The following is a 14775-nucleotide window of genomic DNA, read 5'->3' on the forward strand; positions in this document are numbered from 1 at the left end:
TGATGCCGGCTGTGTTCAGTGAATCCAGACACATTTGGACTGTTAAGAACCTAAAACATCCTGGCGGCAGTCCAACACTAGTTTCAACTGTTTCAACACTGACATTTGCCCTAAAAACGCTGTGTTTAATGTACCAATCATTTGGTTAGGCAGTTAACTTTGGGTCACACTGGATGGTGTTTTTTATTTTAATTTTAATATAAGTTATGGATTCATAATCTAATTAGATTCATACAATCGTATAATTACAAAAAGTAGGCAGTCCTATAATTTACACAGTACTATAGAAATGTTCACATATTACATTTAGTACTGTATCAAATAGGAAAAAGGAGACTTATGCATCAGAGAGGACCTCAATATCTTGTAAAACAAGGAGATTCCTTCACACTGCAGTTTAATCCAAGACATGTATGGAATCAATTTTAGCAATGTCAAGCTACTCGAGCTGAGCTCAGAAATCCAAATTATTGAGCTTTTTATTGTTTAGTTTTACCTTGAACTGTGAGAAGTGTTAGTAAATGCCCCTTTTGTTTCATTTATCTTTACTTATTTGTCTTTCGTGGGACAACACAACCAAGACTGTGAACCTATCAGGACAGAAAAACTGAAATGGAGGAACGTGAAACTGCTTTTGACACTTCAGTTGCTAATATTTCTGAATACTGAAACCTTTACTTGTATTTTTAGTTTTTGTATGGTCTGTCATTGTTACTTTTACTAAAGTGAATGATTTCCCACCAGTGTCAGGGCTTTAGATGCAGAACTTACTGATCCCTCTAAGTTTCCTCTTTCTTTTGTCAATGTGGGACAGCACCTCGTGAAACCAGCGTGTCTGTGCTTGTGACGGCAGCACATGAGCTTCAGCTGATTTTTAGAGACCACAAGCGCATGCTCTATTACTGCACCTCTGGGAAGTCAAGTCGAAGTCGGGGTTGTTTTGGAACCACACATCCCCAACACTTGGCCACTGTTCCCTGATCTCAAGCGATGATTGGCTGACAACCAGGTGGGTGGATCAGGAGAAAAACAAACATTGCCACAGGCTTTGCCACTCTGTACCTGTCTGTTTGACTGCCTATACAGTTCTCTCTAGGCTCGGGTCCTTTACCCTCTCTCAACCTTTCAGCCCGTCCACCTCGCCGCTTCCTTTCTCCTCGCAGCCATGAGGACCGCTGCGGTCGCTGTTGTCATGGTGATGTTGTGCGTGATGATGGTGGACGCAGACGTGAAGCCGCAGAGAGATTTCAACCTACGGATGGTAAGACAGACGCATGTTTATTTCGCATTAATGTGTTTGAATCATTTTGATTTGTTAAGTTAAAAAAGTTCTGCTCTCACTATTTGTTGGTTATCCACAGACTCCATTGGTAAGGAAACACTGTGTATGTGTGTGTGGGGGTGTGTGTGGGGGTGTGTGTTTTCTGAGTGAGAACATGTCCATTCCTATTTGAGATCAGCTACTCAGTCGGTTACCCAAAATAAACTAATTTTGGGTTTAAGTCTCGCCCTCAGCTGCAATTGTTATGATAAATACATTAGTGAATCCATATGTTCCTGGTTTCCTCACACACAAGAGGTTGAGAGAGGTTAGCTTGACATTTCCCCACGCTAAACACATTAGAAATGTCCTCGTCTTTGGTTTCCTCAGGCTGATTTGTAACTGGATTTATGCCAGAATCATTTTAGAGATCCCTGGTGTGATTGTTCCATATTTATCAAAAGGTCAGTCACTTGCCATTCTGGTGAGGGTTCATGTAAAATGTCAAAGCCAGAAACTATCGCTATGATCTCCACCTTTGTCTGTTCTTTATCTACATAGCCTCAAAGAGAAAATGCTACAGCGGATGAGGAACATTGCTAATCACTTAAAGCAGAACGCAAACTCTGTCATGTTAGTTAAAATCAGGATGTTCCACCTGAATTCAACAATCACACTCTGTCCCTCCGTCCAGTCAGTGTTTCAAAGGATCTATATACAGATGTGAGGAAATGCTGTGGTTAACGGCAGCGTTTGCAACCTGGTACAAATACTGCTCACTTGTTTTCCCACTGAAAATGCATGGATGCATGAAAACAAACATCCACAAAATGGTGAATGTTCCTTAAAGAATTTATTTTAAACCCATCAATGAATTGATCCTACCAACAAGTATTGACTTAATTTACAACAGTTGGTTTTTGGTGTTTTCCTGGGATGTGTTGACAATGAAAAAATGAAATGTATGCACAGGACAAGTGTAGTAGTAAAGTGAAATTAACAGAAACTCAAGATCTTTGATATCTACACTTAAGTGTACCGATATGTGTGTGTGTGTTTAGTTTGCAGGGAGATGGTACCGGGTGGGCCTGGCCTATGACTCTTCAAGTTTTACCCCCTTCAGAGACAAAGTGAAGGCATCCGTGGGCATCATCACAGCACTGCCAAACGGCAATGTTAACCTCACCATGTGGGAAGCCACGTGAGTCTGTGCGCGCGTAACATATAGTACAGTACATGTTTGTGTAAATGGACGGTCAAAGAAGAGAGGAATCCGGGGGATGTTTAGAAAAGATAAAGACATGTGTTCCCCCTGTGTGCTTCAGACCTTTAGGTTGTCTGACAAAGGTGTACAACTATGAGAAGACCAGCGTACCTGGACAGTTCACCTACTTCAGCACACGTAAGTCTGCTCACTTCTAACCTGACAAGAAAGAGAGAAGAGAAAGGCTTTTTAGTAAGCTCTGTGACTTTGCTCAATTACAATGTAAATATTTGCCTGGTACTCAGTGAGTGCCCGCAGCAGTAGGACAAAATTGAATTTGGGATCTGCAAAAGTATTGAGCAAACAACTACAATAAGCACACAGATTTAAAAAAAAAAAAAAAAAAAAAAGCCGCAGTGCCCACGCAAGACATGTGAGAAATATTTCAGTCAATACACATGTTAGGTTTGGTGATGTGTCTCTGTCATGTGACGCTCTGGAACAAATGTGATCCCTGAGCTTATAAACCACACACATGTGGAAGTATAGGCAGCAGTGTGGCAGCGAGGATGCAGAGCTCAGAGTGGTTGTATGCAGAGAGAGAGAGAGGTGGCAGACATACATGATTAAAGGATGTATGGAATATGTGACTTTAAAATGACCAGAGCTACTGTGTGGCTTTATTACTGAGGCCCCAATAAAATGTATGTATAAAATAGAGAGCAAGAAATGAAATAAAAGCAAAGCAGAAATATTATATTTTTGGCTTGTCCGTACTTTTTTAATATGATGCACGTATGCACTCTGTATACATGTTAATGTTTGTTTGTTTTTAATCAATGTCTACCTTTAAGAAAAATAATCTGTACTTTTTTTTCCTCATAACAGTTTTTTTACAGACAACAATTTTTACAATTGTTGACTTTTTAATTTATGTTATATCTAACATTGAAGACAGCTGTTCACGTGATTGTAAATCCTGCATTTGTGCTGTAAATTTGTAATATATTTCAAATGCATGCTCATCTTGATTTATTTATACTACATGTATTCATATATGTTTTATTCTTTTTTACTGTTGTAATACTGCAGGACATATACTGAATTATAATATAAACATGTATTAAAAATTATATTATATTTTCATTTATATACAGAATGTTTTAATATGGTGGCGTTTGGTACACTACATCCAGTTTTATCTATTTCATATGGACAATTTCATCCCTAATCACAAGTCAAGTCACCCAAATTGTAGGTTCTTTTACTTTTTACTATAGATTTTATTAAATATTCTACAAAGAGCGTGACAGTGTCACTCACGTGGATTACCATTCATTCTCATATTTCTCTGGTTTAATCCGTATTTAATATTGAATGACAGGAAGTCTTTGTCCTTCACTTCTGTGTTGTGTGTTCTGTCAGGCCATAACATGGTGAAGGACATCACAGTGGTGGACACAAACTATTCTGATTACGCCGTGGTTCTCAAACAAAAGGTTTTTAACAGAGAATACACACAGGTGGCGCTTTACGGTGAGACGCAGACTCATTTTTACGTCACATCTAAGCATGTTAGCATGAAGAGGCAACACTCACTATATGTGTTTTTGTTCTTGTTTGCAGGTCGCTCTCAAGCCGTCAGAATTGATGTAATTACGAAGTTTAAAGCCTTTGCCTTGTCCCAAGGTTTCCCCAGAGACTCTATTCTGACTCCACCTCCTGCAGGTAATGTAGAGGGAGCTCATATGCAGTGCACACACAGATAATGGGGAGGGTTAAATGACACTGAAGTTTTCTATTATGTTTTTTGGCCAACAGAAAATTGCCCACCATCAAGTTCTGGGCGTTAGGTAAGTCTTTTTTTTTTATTTTATTTAGAAAATTTGACAACCAGGTGAGTTACTTGTACATTCAGGTGTGTGAGTGACTTCACACCTTCAGTGTAAATGAGAATGTGTGTCTCCCTGTAGGTTCTCTGATGTGCCCGAGATGACGATGGCATGCGTATCCTGACGTGCTGCTCTTTGTTTGCCGGCTCACTTTTTCCCAGCATTTACTTTGACGCATGTCGTGCTACAAAGAACTCTCTCTCTCAGCAAACATCATCATTGAGGCTACAAAGATGACACATAGCAAATATAGCTGATGAAATGTATTTGTCACTCTCTGTTATGTCATGTTTTACATTATTTTCAATAGTTTAACAGACAATATTTACCTCCAGGCTATTTAAATAACTAAATTCCTATCACCAACCTTTTCTTGGCTGATCAGGCAGTTTAATTGAATGAAATTCTGAGTTTTTAATGTTTACCACCTGAATGTAATCAGATGTGCTGTTTCAAAGTGTTGACATAGTCAAATAAACCATATTAACCTCCTGTGTGTGCGTGTGCGTATGTGCGTGTGTGTGTGTTCGTTCCACAGTTTGTGCTTCCGTGTGAAGTGGTGTAGTTCACTTATGAACACCAGGGGGCAGATACTACACCTGACTGCACATCAGTATGTTTCTGCTGTGAACCAGAGTTTTCGAAACAAGCTAATATCAAAGCTATATATGTCACCTAATATCACACAGCACGTATGATAATCAGGATACTGTGAGGAATCTGGTTAAAGACGCTTTGTGTAGAATCAGGAAAACAGTGACTCTGGTGGTACTTTCAAAAGAGACACATGTGGCAGACAGCAATCTGGCCTTTTTCCTAGTAATTATCAGTTGTTAAATTCTGACATGTATTGATTCGTTTGTTTTAGCTTCAAATTCTGAAGTCCAATGATTCATTGCTGATTGCACACACTCGGGCAAAGACACACAAAGACGAGATAAGAAGACAATCCGAACTTCGCTCTTGTAGTTTTGTGTTTCTTGTGGTGTTGCGGGAGGGGATTTACAAAAGCCAAACATACGGTGTGTCAGTTTGACCCAGAGGGACTGACATGATGCAGAGAGCGGTGAGTGCTGTGTCTCTGCTGGTCTTGGGGTCGGCCTGGCTCGTGCACACGGTCCCTGTGCTTATAGAACCTTTCATCCTCACACAGGAGAACTTTGATCTGGCCCAGGTTAGTTGGTTGAAATACAGATTTTATTGTTTTATTCATAAATGGAAACAATTCTGTTGCCCTATTTTTCCCCTCTCTCCCATGCATATTTTTGTCTTGTTCAATGCTTTGCTGTAGAGTAAATATGTCTGTGTCCCCTGCAGTTCATGGGGAAGTGGTATGAGGTAGCAGTGGTTTCTACTTGTCCTCACTACATGCAGCGTAAGAGGGGAAACCCCGTCATTGTTGCACTGGAACTGCAACATGTGGCCTCTGATGGCAACTTCGCAATGACAGCCACTAGTTTCAGGTCAGATTTACATGCTTTCTAGTAGTTTAAAGATGCTATACCATTCGGTGTAACCTGTGCCATGTGTGCCTGCATGTAGGAATGGCTCATGTAAACTGACGTCTACAGATTATGGTTTGACCAACACCCCGGGACGATTCTTCCATTATGTTGCAAGTATGTTTCTCAGACTTTCTTCCTCTCCCCATCCTTTTTTTTTTTTTTTTTTGTTTCAATGTTATTATGTTCTGTCCATTCCTTTTACACCACATCAACAAGGTAATGCTCAACTAAATCTGGCAAGCAAAGCATTGTGAACACTTTCCTTTCTGCAGGGTTCGGGGCAGATGTTGATTCCTTCGTGGTTCATTCCAACTATGATGAGTACGCAATGATTCTTCTGCTGAGCACAGAGAAACCATCAGGAAATAAAACCACCGCATTCAAACTTTATAGTGAGTGACAATTGCATCTATCGATATGTTAATTTGTTGTACTTTTTATATGGAAGTGATTTTTATTCACTATATGGATCAGTCTGTGTAATGGTAATTCTGTCTTCTTCAGGTCGAACTATGAGTGTGAGGGCTACTGTGCTGGATGACTTCAAAACGCTGGTTAGGCAACATGGTGTGAGTGATGACGCTATCGTCATCAATCAGAACAAAGGTGACACACTACTGATGGTACCAGGTCTAACTAAAACTCTCCCCAAAGTCTGAAACATGATTTACATTTACTACTGTCTGATTTTTTTTTGACACCCAAAGACAAATGTTGTCTACATATAAAACAGAAACCCGTCTCTTCCCAGGTGTGTGTGTGTTCCAGGTGAGCGGGTGACACAGCCCGTCACTGCTCAGCCTCAGGTACGTGTGTCACACAGTGATGTGCTAAAAGGACATTTGCATACTGTAACTACAGATCTGTATTTGTATGAATCAGTCACAGGTTGTGGGGACCATGTATTTGCATCATCCAGATTTTTGTTCCCAAGAGGTGGAAAAGAAATATGGTGCTACCTGTGGTTCCTGCACAAGAGGAGTACGTTGGTAATGTTTGACCAGGCGAGGCCAAGCGACTCACTGTTTAAAGGTGCATAATACGAAATTGGGAGCATTTTGATTGCCTCTCAACGGCTCTCAACATGGTGACGCCTGAGCTGGCTACTCATAGCTAGCTGCTCACAGCGCTGACAGTAACACCTACGACAAACGTGCTGACAGAGCTAGCTATATCTTTAGGTATAAATAGGTGTTTGCTGCTATATTACTGCTTTGAATCCTGTTCATGCACCTTTAACGGTTACTTAAACACTGATACATGTTTAATTCTACTATTTCCACACATCACAGTCCATGGGAAGAGAATTGTGAATTATCAAGGGTCTTTTTTCTGCATTTTTTTTGTCTTCATTTGTAAAATAGAGAGATGACAGGAAATGAGGGGAGAGTCATGTTGAAAAAAAAAACTACAGCAGGCATTTTCATCAAGACTTCTAAATATCAGATCCTAACACATGCTCTGAAGCATGCAACTGTGATGAAAAACAACCATGACACATATTGTATTTCTGTACAGTTTTAGCATCATAATAAATGCTTGTTTACCGTTACAGGGTGACGGATCATGTGGATTAACGGAAGAGGAGGATCATCATCACACAAGCCGCTGTCATATGACACATTTTCCTCAATGGATACAAAGACACTTGTCAGTGCGGGCTTCATATAGGATACAGCTGTATAAACACCATATACTACTATATCACCATTGTATTTTATTGGCATGTAGATATAATGTTTGGTGCGCAAAATTAATTTGTAATGTAGGTGCTTTGGAAATAAAGTGAAACCTATACTGTATATCTTGTACGGCAATGTTTTAAAATACTGATGAGACATATTTGTCTAAACCTCTCATTTTTAAAAACATTAAAGAAACTAAAGAAAGAGTGTAACAAGCCAAGGAATCTTATTAGTGCTCTATTGATTATCAGGAACCAGTAAGAACTTAAATGTCACCATGATTAAAAAAAAAATTGGGTGGTAGCCATATGTATACTCTCTCTCTCGTCTTTGATTGTTTATGTTTTACTGATGCATGGAGGGAACTCTGCTGTGGGTCCTTCTAATGCAAAATGAACAAATTCTCTTTGGATGAAAGCAATAGCCGAGGCCTGGTAAAAGAATGCAATGCTGACTACATACCTGTAAAATGTAAATATGATTTTATCATATAAAGTCATCCAACAGCGTTGTCAAATCTGAGGTGCTTAGTATTTGAGACAATTGTTGTTCTTCCAAAAAAAACATATACGGGTGCTGGTCATATAATTAGAATATCATCAAAAAGTTGATTTATTTCACTAATTCCATTCAAAAAGTGAAACTTGTCTATTATATTCATTCATTACACACAGACTGATATATTTCAAATGTTTATTTCTTTTAATTTTGATGATTATAACTGACAACTAAGGAAAATCCCAAATTCAGTATCTCAGAAAATTAGAATATTGTGAAAAGGTTCAATATTGAAGACACCTGGTGCCACACTCTAATCAGCTAATTAACTCAAAACACCTGCAAAGGCCTTTAAATGGTCTCTCAGTCTAGTTCTGTAGGCTACACAATCATGGGGAAGACTGCTGACTTGACAGTTGTCCAAAAGACGACCATTGACACCTTGCACAAGGAGGGCAAGACACAAAAGGTCATTGCAAAAGAGGCTGGCTGTTCACAGAGCTCTGTGTCCAAGCACATTAATAGAGAGGCGAAGGGAAGGAAAAGATGTGGTAGAAAAAAGTGTACAAGCAATAGGGATAACCGCACCCTGGAGAGGATTGTGAAACAAAACCGATTCAAAAATGTGGGGGAGATTCAGAAAGAGTGGACTGCAGCAGGAGTCAGTGCTTCAAGAACCACTACGCACAGACGTATGCAAGACATGGGTTTCAGCTGTCGCATTCCTTGTGTCAAGCCACTCTTGAACAACAGACAGCGTCAGAAGCGTCTCGCCTGGGCTAAAGACAAAAAGGACTGGACTGCTGCTGAGTGGTCCAAAGTTATGTTCTCTGATGAAAGTAAATTTTGCATTTCCTTTGGAAATCAGGGTCCCAGAGTCTGGAGGAAGAGAGGAGAGACACACAATCCACGTTGCTTGAGGTCCAGTGTAAAGTTTCCACAGTCAGTGATGGTTTGGGGTGCCATGTCATCTGCTGGTGTTGGTCCACTGTGTTTTCTGAGGTCCAAGGTCAACGCAGCCGTATTCCAGGAAGTTTTAGAGCACTTCATGCTTCCTGCTGCTGACCAACTTTATGGAGATGCAGATTTCATTTTCCAACAGGACTTGGCACCTGCACACAGTGCCAAAGCAACCAGTACCTGGTTTAAGGACCATGGTATCCCTGTTCTTAATTGGCCAGCAAACTCGCCTGACCTTAACCCCATAGAAAATCGATGGGGTATTGTGAAGAGGATGATGCGAAATGCCAGACCCAACAATGCAGAAGAGCTGAAGGCCACTATCAGAGCAACCTGGGCTCTCATAACACCTGAGCAGTGCCACAGACTGATCGACTCCATGCCACGCCGCATTGCTGCAGTAATTCAGGCAAAAGGAGCCCCAACTAAGTATTGAGTGCTGTACATGCTCATACTTTTCATGTTCATACTTTTCAGTTGGCCAAGATTTCTAAAAATCCTTTCTTTGTATTGGTCTTAAGTAATATTCTAATTTTCTGAGATACTGAATTTGGGATTTTCCTTAGTTGTCAGTTATAATCATCAAAATTAAAAGAAATAAACATTTGAAATATATCAGTCTGTGTGTAATGAATGAATATAATAGACAAGTTTCACTTTTTGAATGGAATTAGTGAAATAAATCAACTTTTTGATGATATTCTAATTATATGACCAGCACCTGTATAAAACAAACACAATACATGATACAATATCATGTTACTTATTGGTGTCTCAGATTATGGCATGTATTGATTTGTTAATGTTGCAAAAGTTCAATGTGTACTTGGTCAGTGGCAAGTCAGAGCACAAAGTGAGAGACAGACAGCAGAACTTTGCTCTTTCAGTTGTTTGTTTTCTGCTTGGCTGTGGGAGTGAGTGCACTGCACTCAAAACAGGTCAATGCCCTGTCCCTATTTGAACAGTTGAGAGAGGAAAGGAACAGTGAGGAGGAGGAACATTTCCTGGGATTCAGTGCCTCAGACATCAGTCCTCTCAGAGACGAGTGGACAGACAGGCTGATAGAATGCAGAAAGCAATGATGCTGGTTTCTCTGCTGGTCCTGGGGTGGTCCTCGACCCTTCAGGGGGTCCCTGTCCTCCCAGATCCTCTCTACCCCACGCAGGAGAACTTTGATCTGGCCCGGGTGAGTTCTGCAAACTTGCATGTGTTGTTTTGAACTCATACATTCAGTATAAAGAGGGAAAAGGCTGTAACGCAGTACTTATGTCTGTTAGATTAATAAACTTTACTTAATATTTCCATTAAACAAAACTACTTTGTTAGGTTTCGTAAAAAACACCATGGTTTGGCTTAAAATGACTACGAAATTGAAATAAAACTAAACAAAAATGCAACAAAAGTTCTTGATTCAAACAGGACACAAACAGCAGTCTCCTGTTTTTTTTTGACCCATCCACCACCTTGACATCCATCCTACTCAGCGGAGCTCAGCGGACTCATTTTAAGTTAATTTGTGATACGTCAAACGCAAATGTAAATCACGACAAAATATGTTTGGCTCGAAACGTAAATCACAATGCAGATTCGTTGTATGGGAAAGCAATTTTTAGGAGAAAGGGCTGTTCAGGCAGAGGAATTTTTCATATTAATGACCTAAAAATTAAGAATAGAAGATCAAATCTAATGTGATCTGTGCGTGTGAAATGTGTGTGAAAAGTTAAAGCAGTTTGGACTAAAGACGGCATTACATCGAGGAAAAGTCAAGTATAAGTTCACTAAGCACACATGAGTAAGTGTTACGTCATCTGTGTGAAGTGAGATTTTGTGTACTGAAGTTTAATTTGATTGTGAGATTTATTTTGTTCTATTTATTGCCCATTTCAATTATAGTTGTTATGTGTATTATTACACATTTACACATTACGGTACCTATTTCTAACAGTTTTTTGGAACATGGCATGATGTTGCTGTGGCAAGTACGTGTCCCCACGTGAAACGTGAAGAGGGAGATGCAGCCATCGGTAAACTGGTTTTGCACACCGGCACCACTGAAGGCAAACTGAAGATTACTCGCCGTATGCTGAGGTTTGTAGGAAGTGCATGCATCACACATTTACACGCACTTAGACGCAAACACACACTTACACACCAACGGACCAAGGCAAACGTTTTTTGAGAGCTGGAAAAAAACATAAATTAAAATATACCGATATGCTTTAGTAAATTCAACAAGTTATCCTAACACAGTCTGAACTTTGACTCTCTATAAAAAAAAATGTTGTACTTGTTTTAGGAAATTTGGTTATTCCAAGATGAGATATGAGATATCAAGGAGAAAAAAACATGAATGTGTAATTAACAAAGACAGATATAGTGTAAATCGTGCACACACATTGGCTAATCCTGGCAGTGTTTTGGTCCGACAACGTCTCAGTACAATCTTTGGACAATGTCCAAAGTGTAAAACCCAATGGTGGAAGTTAACTAAAGTACTCAAGTACAGTTTTGGAGTACTTATACTTTCCATTTTCTGCCACTATACACTTCTGCTCCATTACTTTTCAAGAGGTACTATTGAACTTAACTGTTTTTATTTGTCAGTTTTGGTTACAGTTACTTTGTAGATTTACAAATAAATGATGATGAATTATTACAGATCAGGCTAGTACTTTTACTTTTGGTACTTCTGTCATTTTACTTCAGTCAAATTTTGAATGCAGAACTTTTAATTGTAACAGAGAATTTCTACATTGTGGTATTGCTACTTTTACCGAACTAAAAGTTCTGACTACTTCACTGGTAAAATGTAAAGGTGACAGTTTCTACTGTGTATTGTAGATATATAGAATGTCTTGTTTTTTTGGATGTGTGCAGACAAGGAACATGTAAGGAGATCATTGGGGAATATGAGTTGACCACCACACCAGGACGATTCTCCTACCATATTGCAAGTACGTCTCCCTCTGTTTAATGCTGCAGTGATACAGCTCTCTGTTCACTTCATTTCGTCCATGAAGTTTTTACAGGTGATTATCTCCTCTGTCCTTTCCACAGGGTGGGGCGCAGACGTGGACGCCTACGTGGTTCACACAAACTACAATGAGTATGCGATAGTGATAATGAGCAAAAAGAAAACATCGGGGGATAACAGCACCTCAATAAAGCTTTACAGTGAGTGGACACTCTCGCTCTAACATCTCAAGTATTAGATTCCATTTATTTGATTCAAGTATCACGATTTCCCGCCTCGTGTATGTTAAGATAGACGCATCTTCTTGGACGTGAATACATTTTATTCAAACCACTTACATCATGTAAAAGTTTTCGTTTCTGCTTCATCTGAATTGCTCTGTCCTCTTCAGGTCGAACTATGTCTGTGAGAGACACTGTGCTGGATGACTTCAAAACACTGGTCAGACAACAGGGAATGAGTGATGACACTGTTATCATTAAGCAGGATAAAGGTACAACACCGATTATCACACACATACTGTACTTGCACAGACCTCGAAATATTATTAGATATTTGAATGAGATATTTTACCATCACTGTTCATGAAACAGGAAATTGTTTTTGCAGCATACAAACGTAAAACATAAGCGCAATAAAACTAGAATAACACATTAAAAGAATACATTGTTTGGCTATAAAATGCATGCGTATCTATGACATGTTTTCAATCAAAATATTCGCAGGAGACTGTGTTCTTGGAGAGTTGGTGGCAGAGCCTCCAACTCAGCCTGAGCCTGAGCCTCAGGTAATCAAACGAATGTACAGAATTCAGGACAAACTATGATTGTGTATCAACGCTGTGTATCAAGTAAAACTACATATGTATTAGCACCAGAATGTACAAATTCTGCAAGTAATAAATAAAAGTACTCATTGTAAAAAAGTGTCCCTTTCGGAGTATGTCAATGTGGACAGTGCATTCAATGTTGTTGCTTTTTTAAGACATCTATAATGTTACTATTCTAATTAAATGCAGCAACTATAATGTAGTTCTGAGTTGCGTTGCTGTCTCAAAGGATTTTGAAACACATTTAAGTGGAATATTTGGGGTTCAGGTGTCTTTGTATCTCTAACCGAGTCTGTCTGTGATACAGCGGATGAAGAGAAACGTGGTGCCTTCTTTGGTGACTGCAGACGTTGAGGGTTCTGGTGATGATTCACCTCTTTTTAATGCAACCGGTAAGTGATCCGCTTACTAGGTTGAATAACCCTGATACGCTTAGATAGCATTGCCCATTCATGAAAATGTATGTGTGTTAAATGTAAGATGTAAGAGCCTGATTCTGATGCTATAACTAATGTGTATCTCTCCTTACTCGTGCTATATATCTCTCCCTCTCCCCTCCTAGAGTCCTGTAAAGCAGCATCAGATACAGGACCATGTTTTGGGAGATTGCCGCGTTACCACTACAACTCCTCCTCAATGAGCTGTGAACTCTTCTTCTACGGAGGGTGTTTGGGCAACCAGAACAACTTTTTAAACGAGAGAGAGTGTCTGCAGAGATGTCGCACCGAGGGTGAGGAATGGAATACGAAACGCAACATCTGCATATGATGATCATACAATACATGCACTGTCAATATGTGGCCCATTGCCAGTTTATTCTGTGTCCGTGCACTGTTAAATAAAAAACTCTTTGAATACATTAAAATACGTTCCGTCTCCCCAGCTGTGTGCCGTCTGCCCATGGTGGCCCAAGCCTGCACAGGCCAGCCATCCATCTGGGCCTTTGACTCCACCGCCGGTCTGTGCGTGCCCTACAAACAAGGCTTCTGCCAGGGCAACGCCAACAAGTTCTACAGCAAAGCCGAGTGCAACGAGTACTGCGGGGTAATGAATGATGGTGAGTTGATAAAGTCAATATAAAACACACACAAAAAAAAACCACACACCACACCTCCACGAACAATATGATAAAAACATTTTGTGTATTTTTGCTCATTTCCAGAGGGAGAACTCCTGAAGGCCAACTGAGTGAGATGAGGAAACATCGCTGCTCATCTGAACTCACCACATAGAGATGCAACACGAGGCAGCACCACATAAGGCGCACGTTAGCGAAACATGATTTTGTCTCAGCATTTACAGAATATGTGAAGTTATATCACAACAGATCGGCAATAAAACACGTCATAACTCTGTTCGCCTGGTGTTTCTTGTTTGTTACTGTTATTAGCCCATTTGTTTTTTGCTGATGCAGTTGCTTCCTGGCAAATCACAAATACATACAAAAATGACGCAAGACAAAAACCTGGACATGCTCCCTTTTCAGCTCCTCATTCAAGAAATAAGTTGTATGACCTCGCAGGTTTTAGCAAAGATGAATGGAAGGTCATTAAAGTTATTACAGATGTTGACAACAAACTGATAACATGCTGTGGTCATGGATATAGGTTACTCCTATGGTACAGATTAAAAAAACTACTGGTTTAAATATCTTCAATCGAATAAACAAGAGGGGGGCTGTAAGTTATCTGCTGGATATTATGTGCTAAGTTAGAATGTTTCCATGTTTCAACATTTCCAAGAGTTATTTATTTAGGACGAGTTTATTACACTTCTCTGACCCTGTGAATGTTTGCTGTGTGGTGGCGTGACAGAACAATGTGCATGACCAGCAAAACAGATCAAGTAGTAGGGCAACATGATCTCGTAGTTTTAAATTCTGATTATGTAACAGGAAAGCTTGTCTGTGCAACTTTAATTTAAGTATCGTCCCTCCTATTAATGTTTATTTGTGTGTTTAGTAAAGA

At 39.7% G+C, this 14775-nt stretch overlaps 2 protein-coding genes and 1 long non-coding RNA gene across 5 annotated transcripts; all 3 read left to right on the forward strand.

Annotated features, from left to right (window-relative positions):
- The first annotated feature begins 96 nt into the window (after positions 1–96).
- On the forward strand, positions 97–4849 carry ptgdsa (prostaglandin D2 synthase a). 3 transcript variants are annotated; one of them, XM_076079641.1, is made up of 8 exons: positions 97–1009; positions 1087–1261; positions 2323–2462; positions 2587–2663; positions 3891–4001; positions 4092–4193; positions 4287–4318; positions 4439–4849. In XM_076079641.1, the coding sequence occupies exons 2-7, from the start codon at positions 1166–1168 to the stop codon at positions 4316–4318; spliced, it is 558 nt and encodes a 185-aa protein (XP_075935756.1). In that variant the 5' UTR covers positions 97–1009; positions 1087–1165; the 3' UTR covers positions 4439–4849. The 3 variants fall into 3 exon arrangements, with proteins under 3 accessions (XP_075935756.1, XP_075935755.1, XP_075935757.1); XM_076079640.1 differs by having other exon boundaries at positions 1130–1261; XM_076079642.1 differs by lacking the exon at positions 3891–4001 and having other exon boundaries at positions 1130–1261.
- Positions 4850–5225: 376 nt separating this feature from the next.
- On the forward strand, positions 5226–7797 carry LOC142935519 (uncharacterized). The gene is made up of 3 exons (XR_012947865.1): positions 5226–6254; positions 6367–6894; positions 7418–7797. It is a non-coding gene; the product is annotated as an uncharacterized LOC142935519 (long non-coding RNA).
- Positions 7798–10071: 2274 nt separating this feature from the next.
- Positions 10072–13996, forward strand: ambp (alpha-1-microglobulin/bikunin precursor). The gene is made up of 10 exons (XM_076079932.1): positions 10072–10191; positions 10951–11093; positions 11883–11959; positions 12063–12179; positions 12371–12472; positions 12705–12766; positions 13116–13200; positions 13371–13538; positions 13692–13865; positions 13971–13996. Exons 1-10 carry the CDS (start codon positions 10072–10074, stop codon positions 13994–13996), a joined length of 1074 nt encoding a protein of 357 aa, XP_075936047.1.
- Positions 13997–14775: the final 779 nt, after the last annotated feature.

The sequence above is a fragment of the Anarhichas minor genome, unplaced genomic scaffold (genome assembly GCF_050575085.1).
Source record: "Anarhichas minor isolate MPS153535 unplaced genomic scaffold, ASM5057508v1 ptg000073l, whole genome shotgun sequence".
In the NCBI taxonomy this organism is placed as follows: Eukaryota; Metazoa; Chordata; class Actinopteri; order Perciformes; family Anarhichadidae; genus Anarhichas; species Anarhichas minor.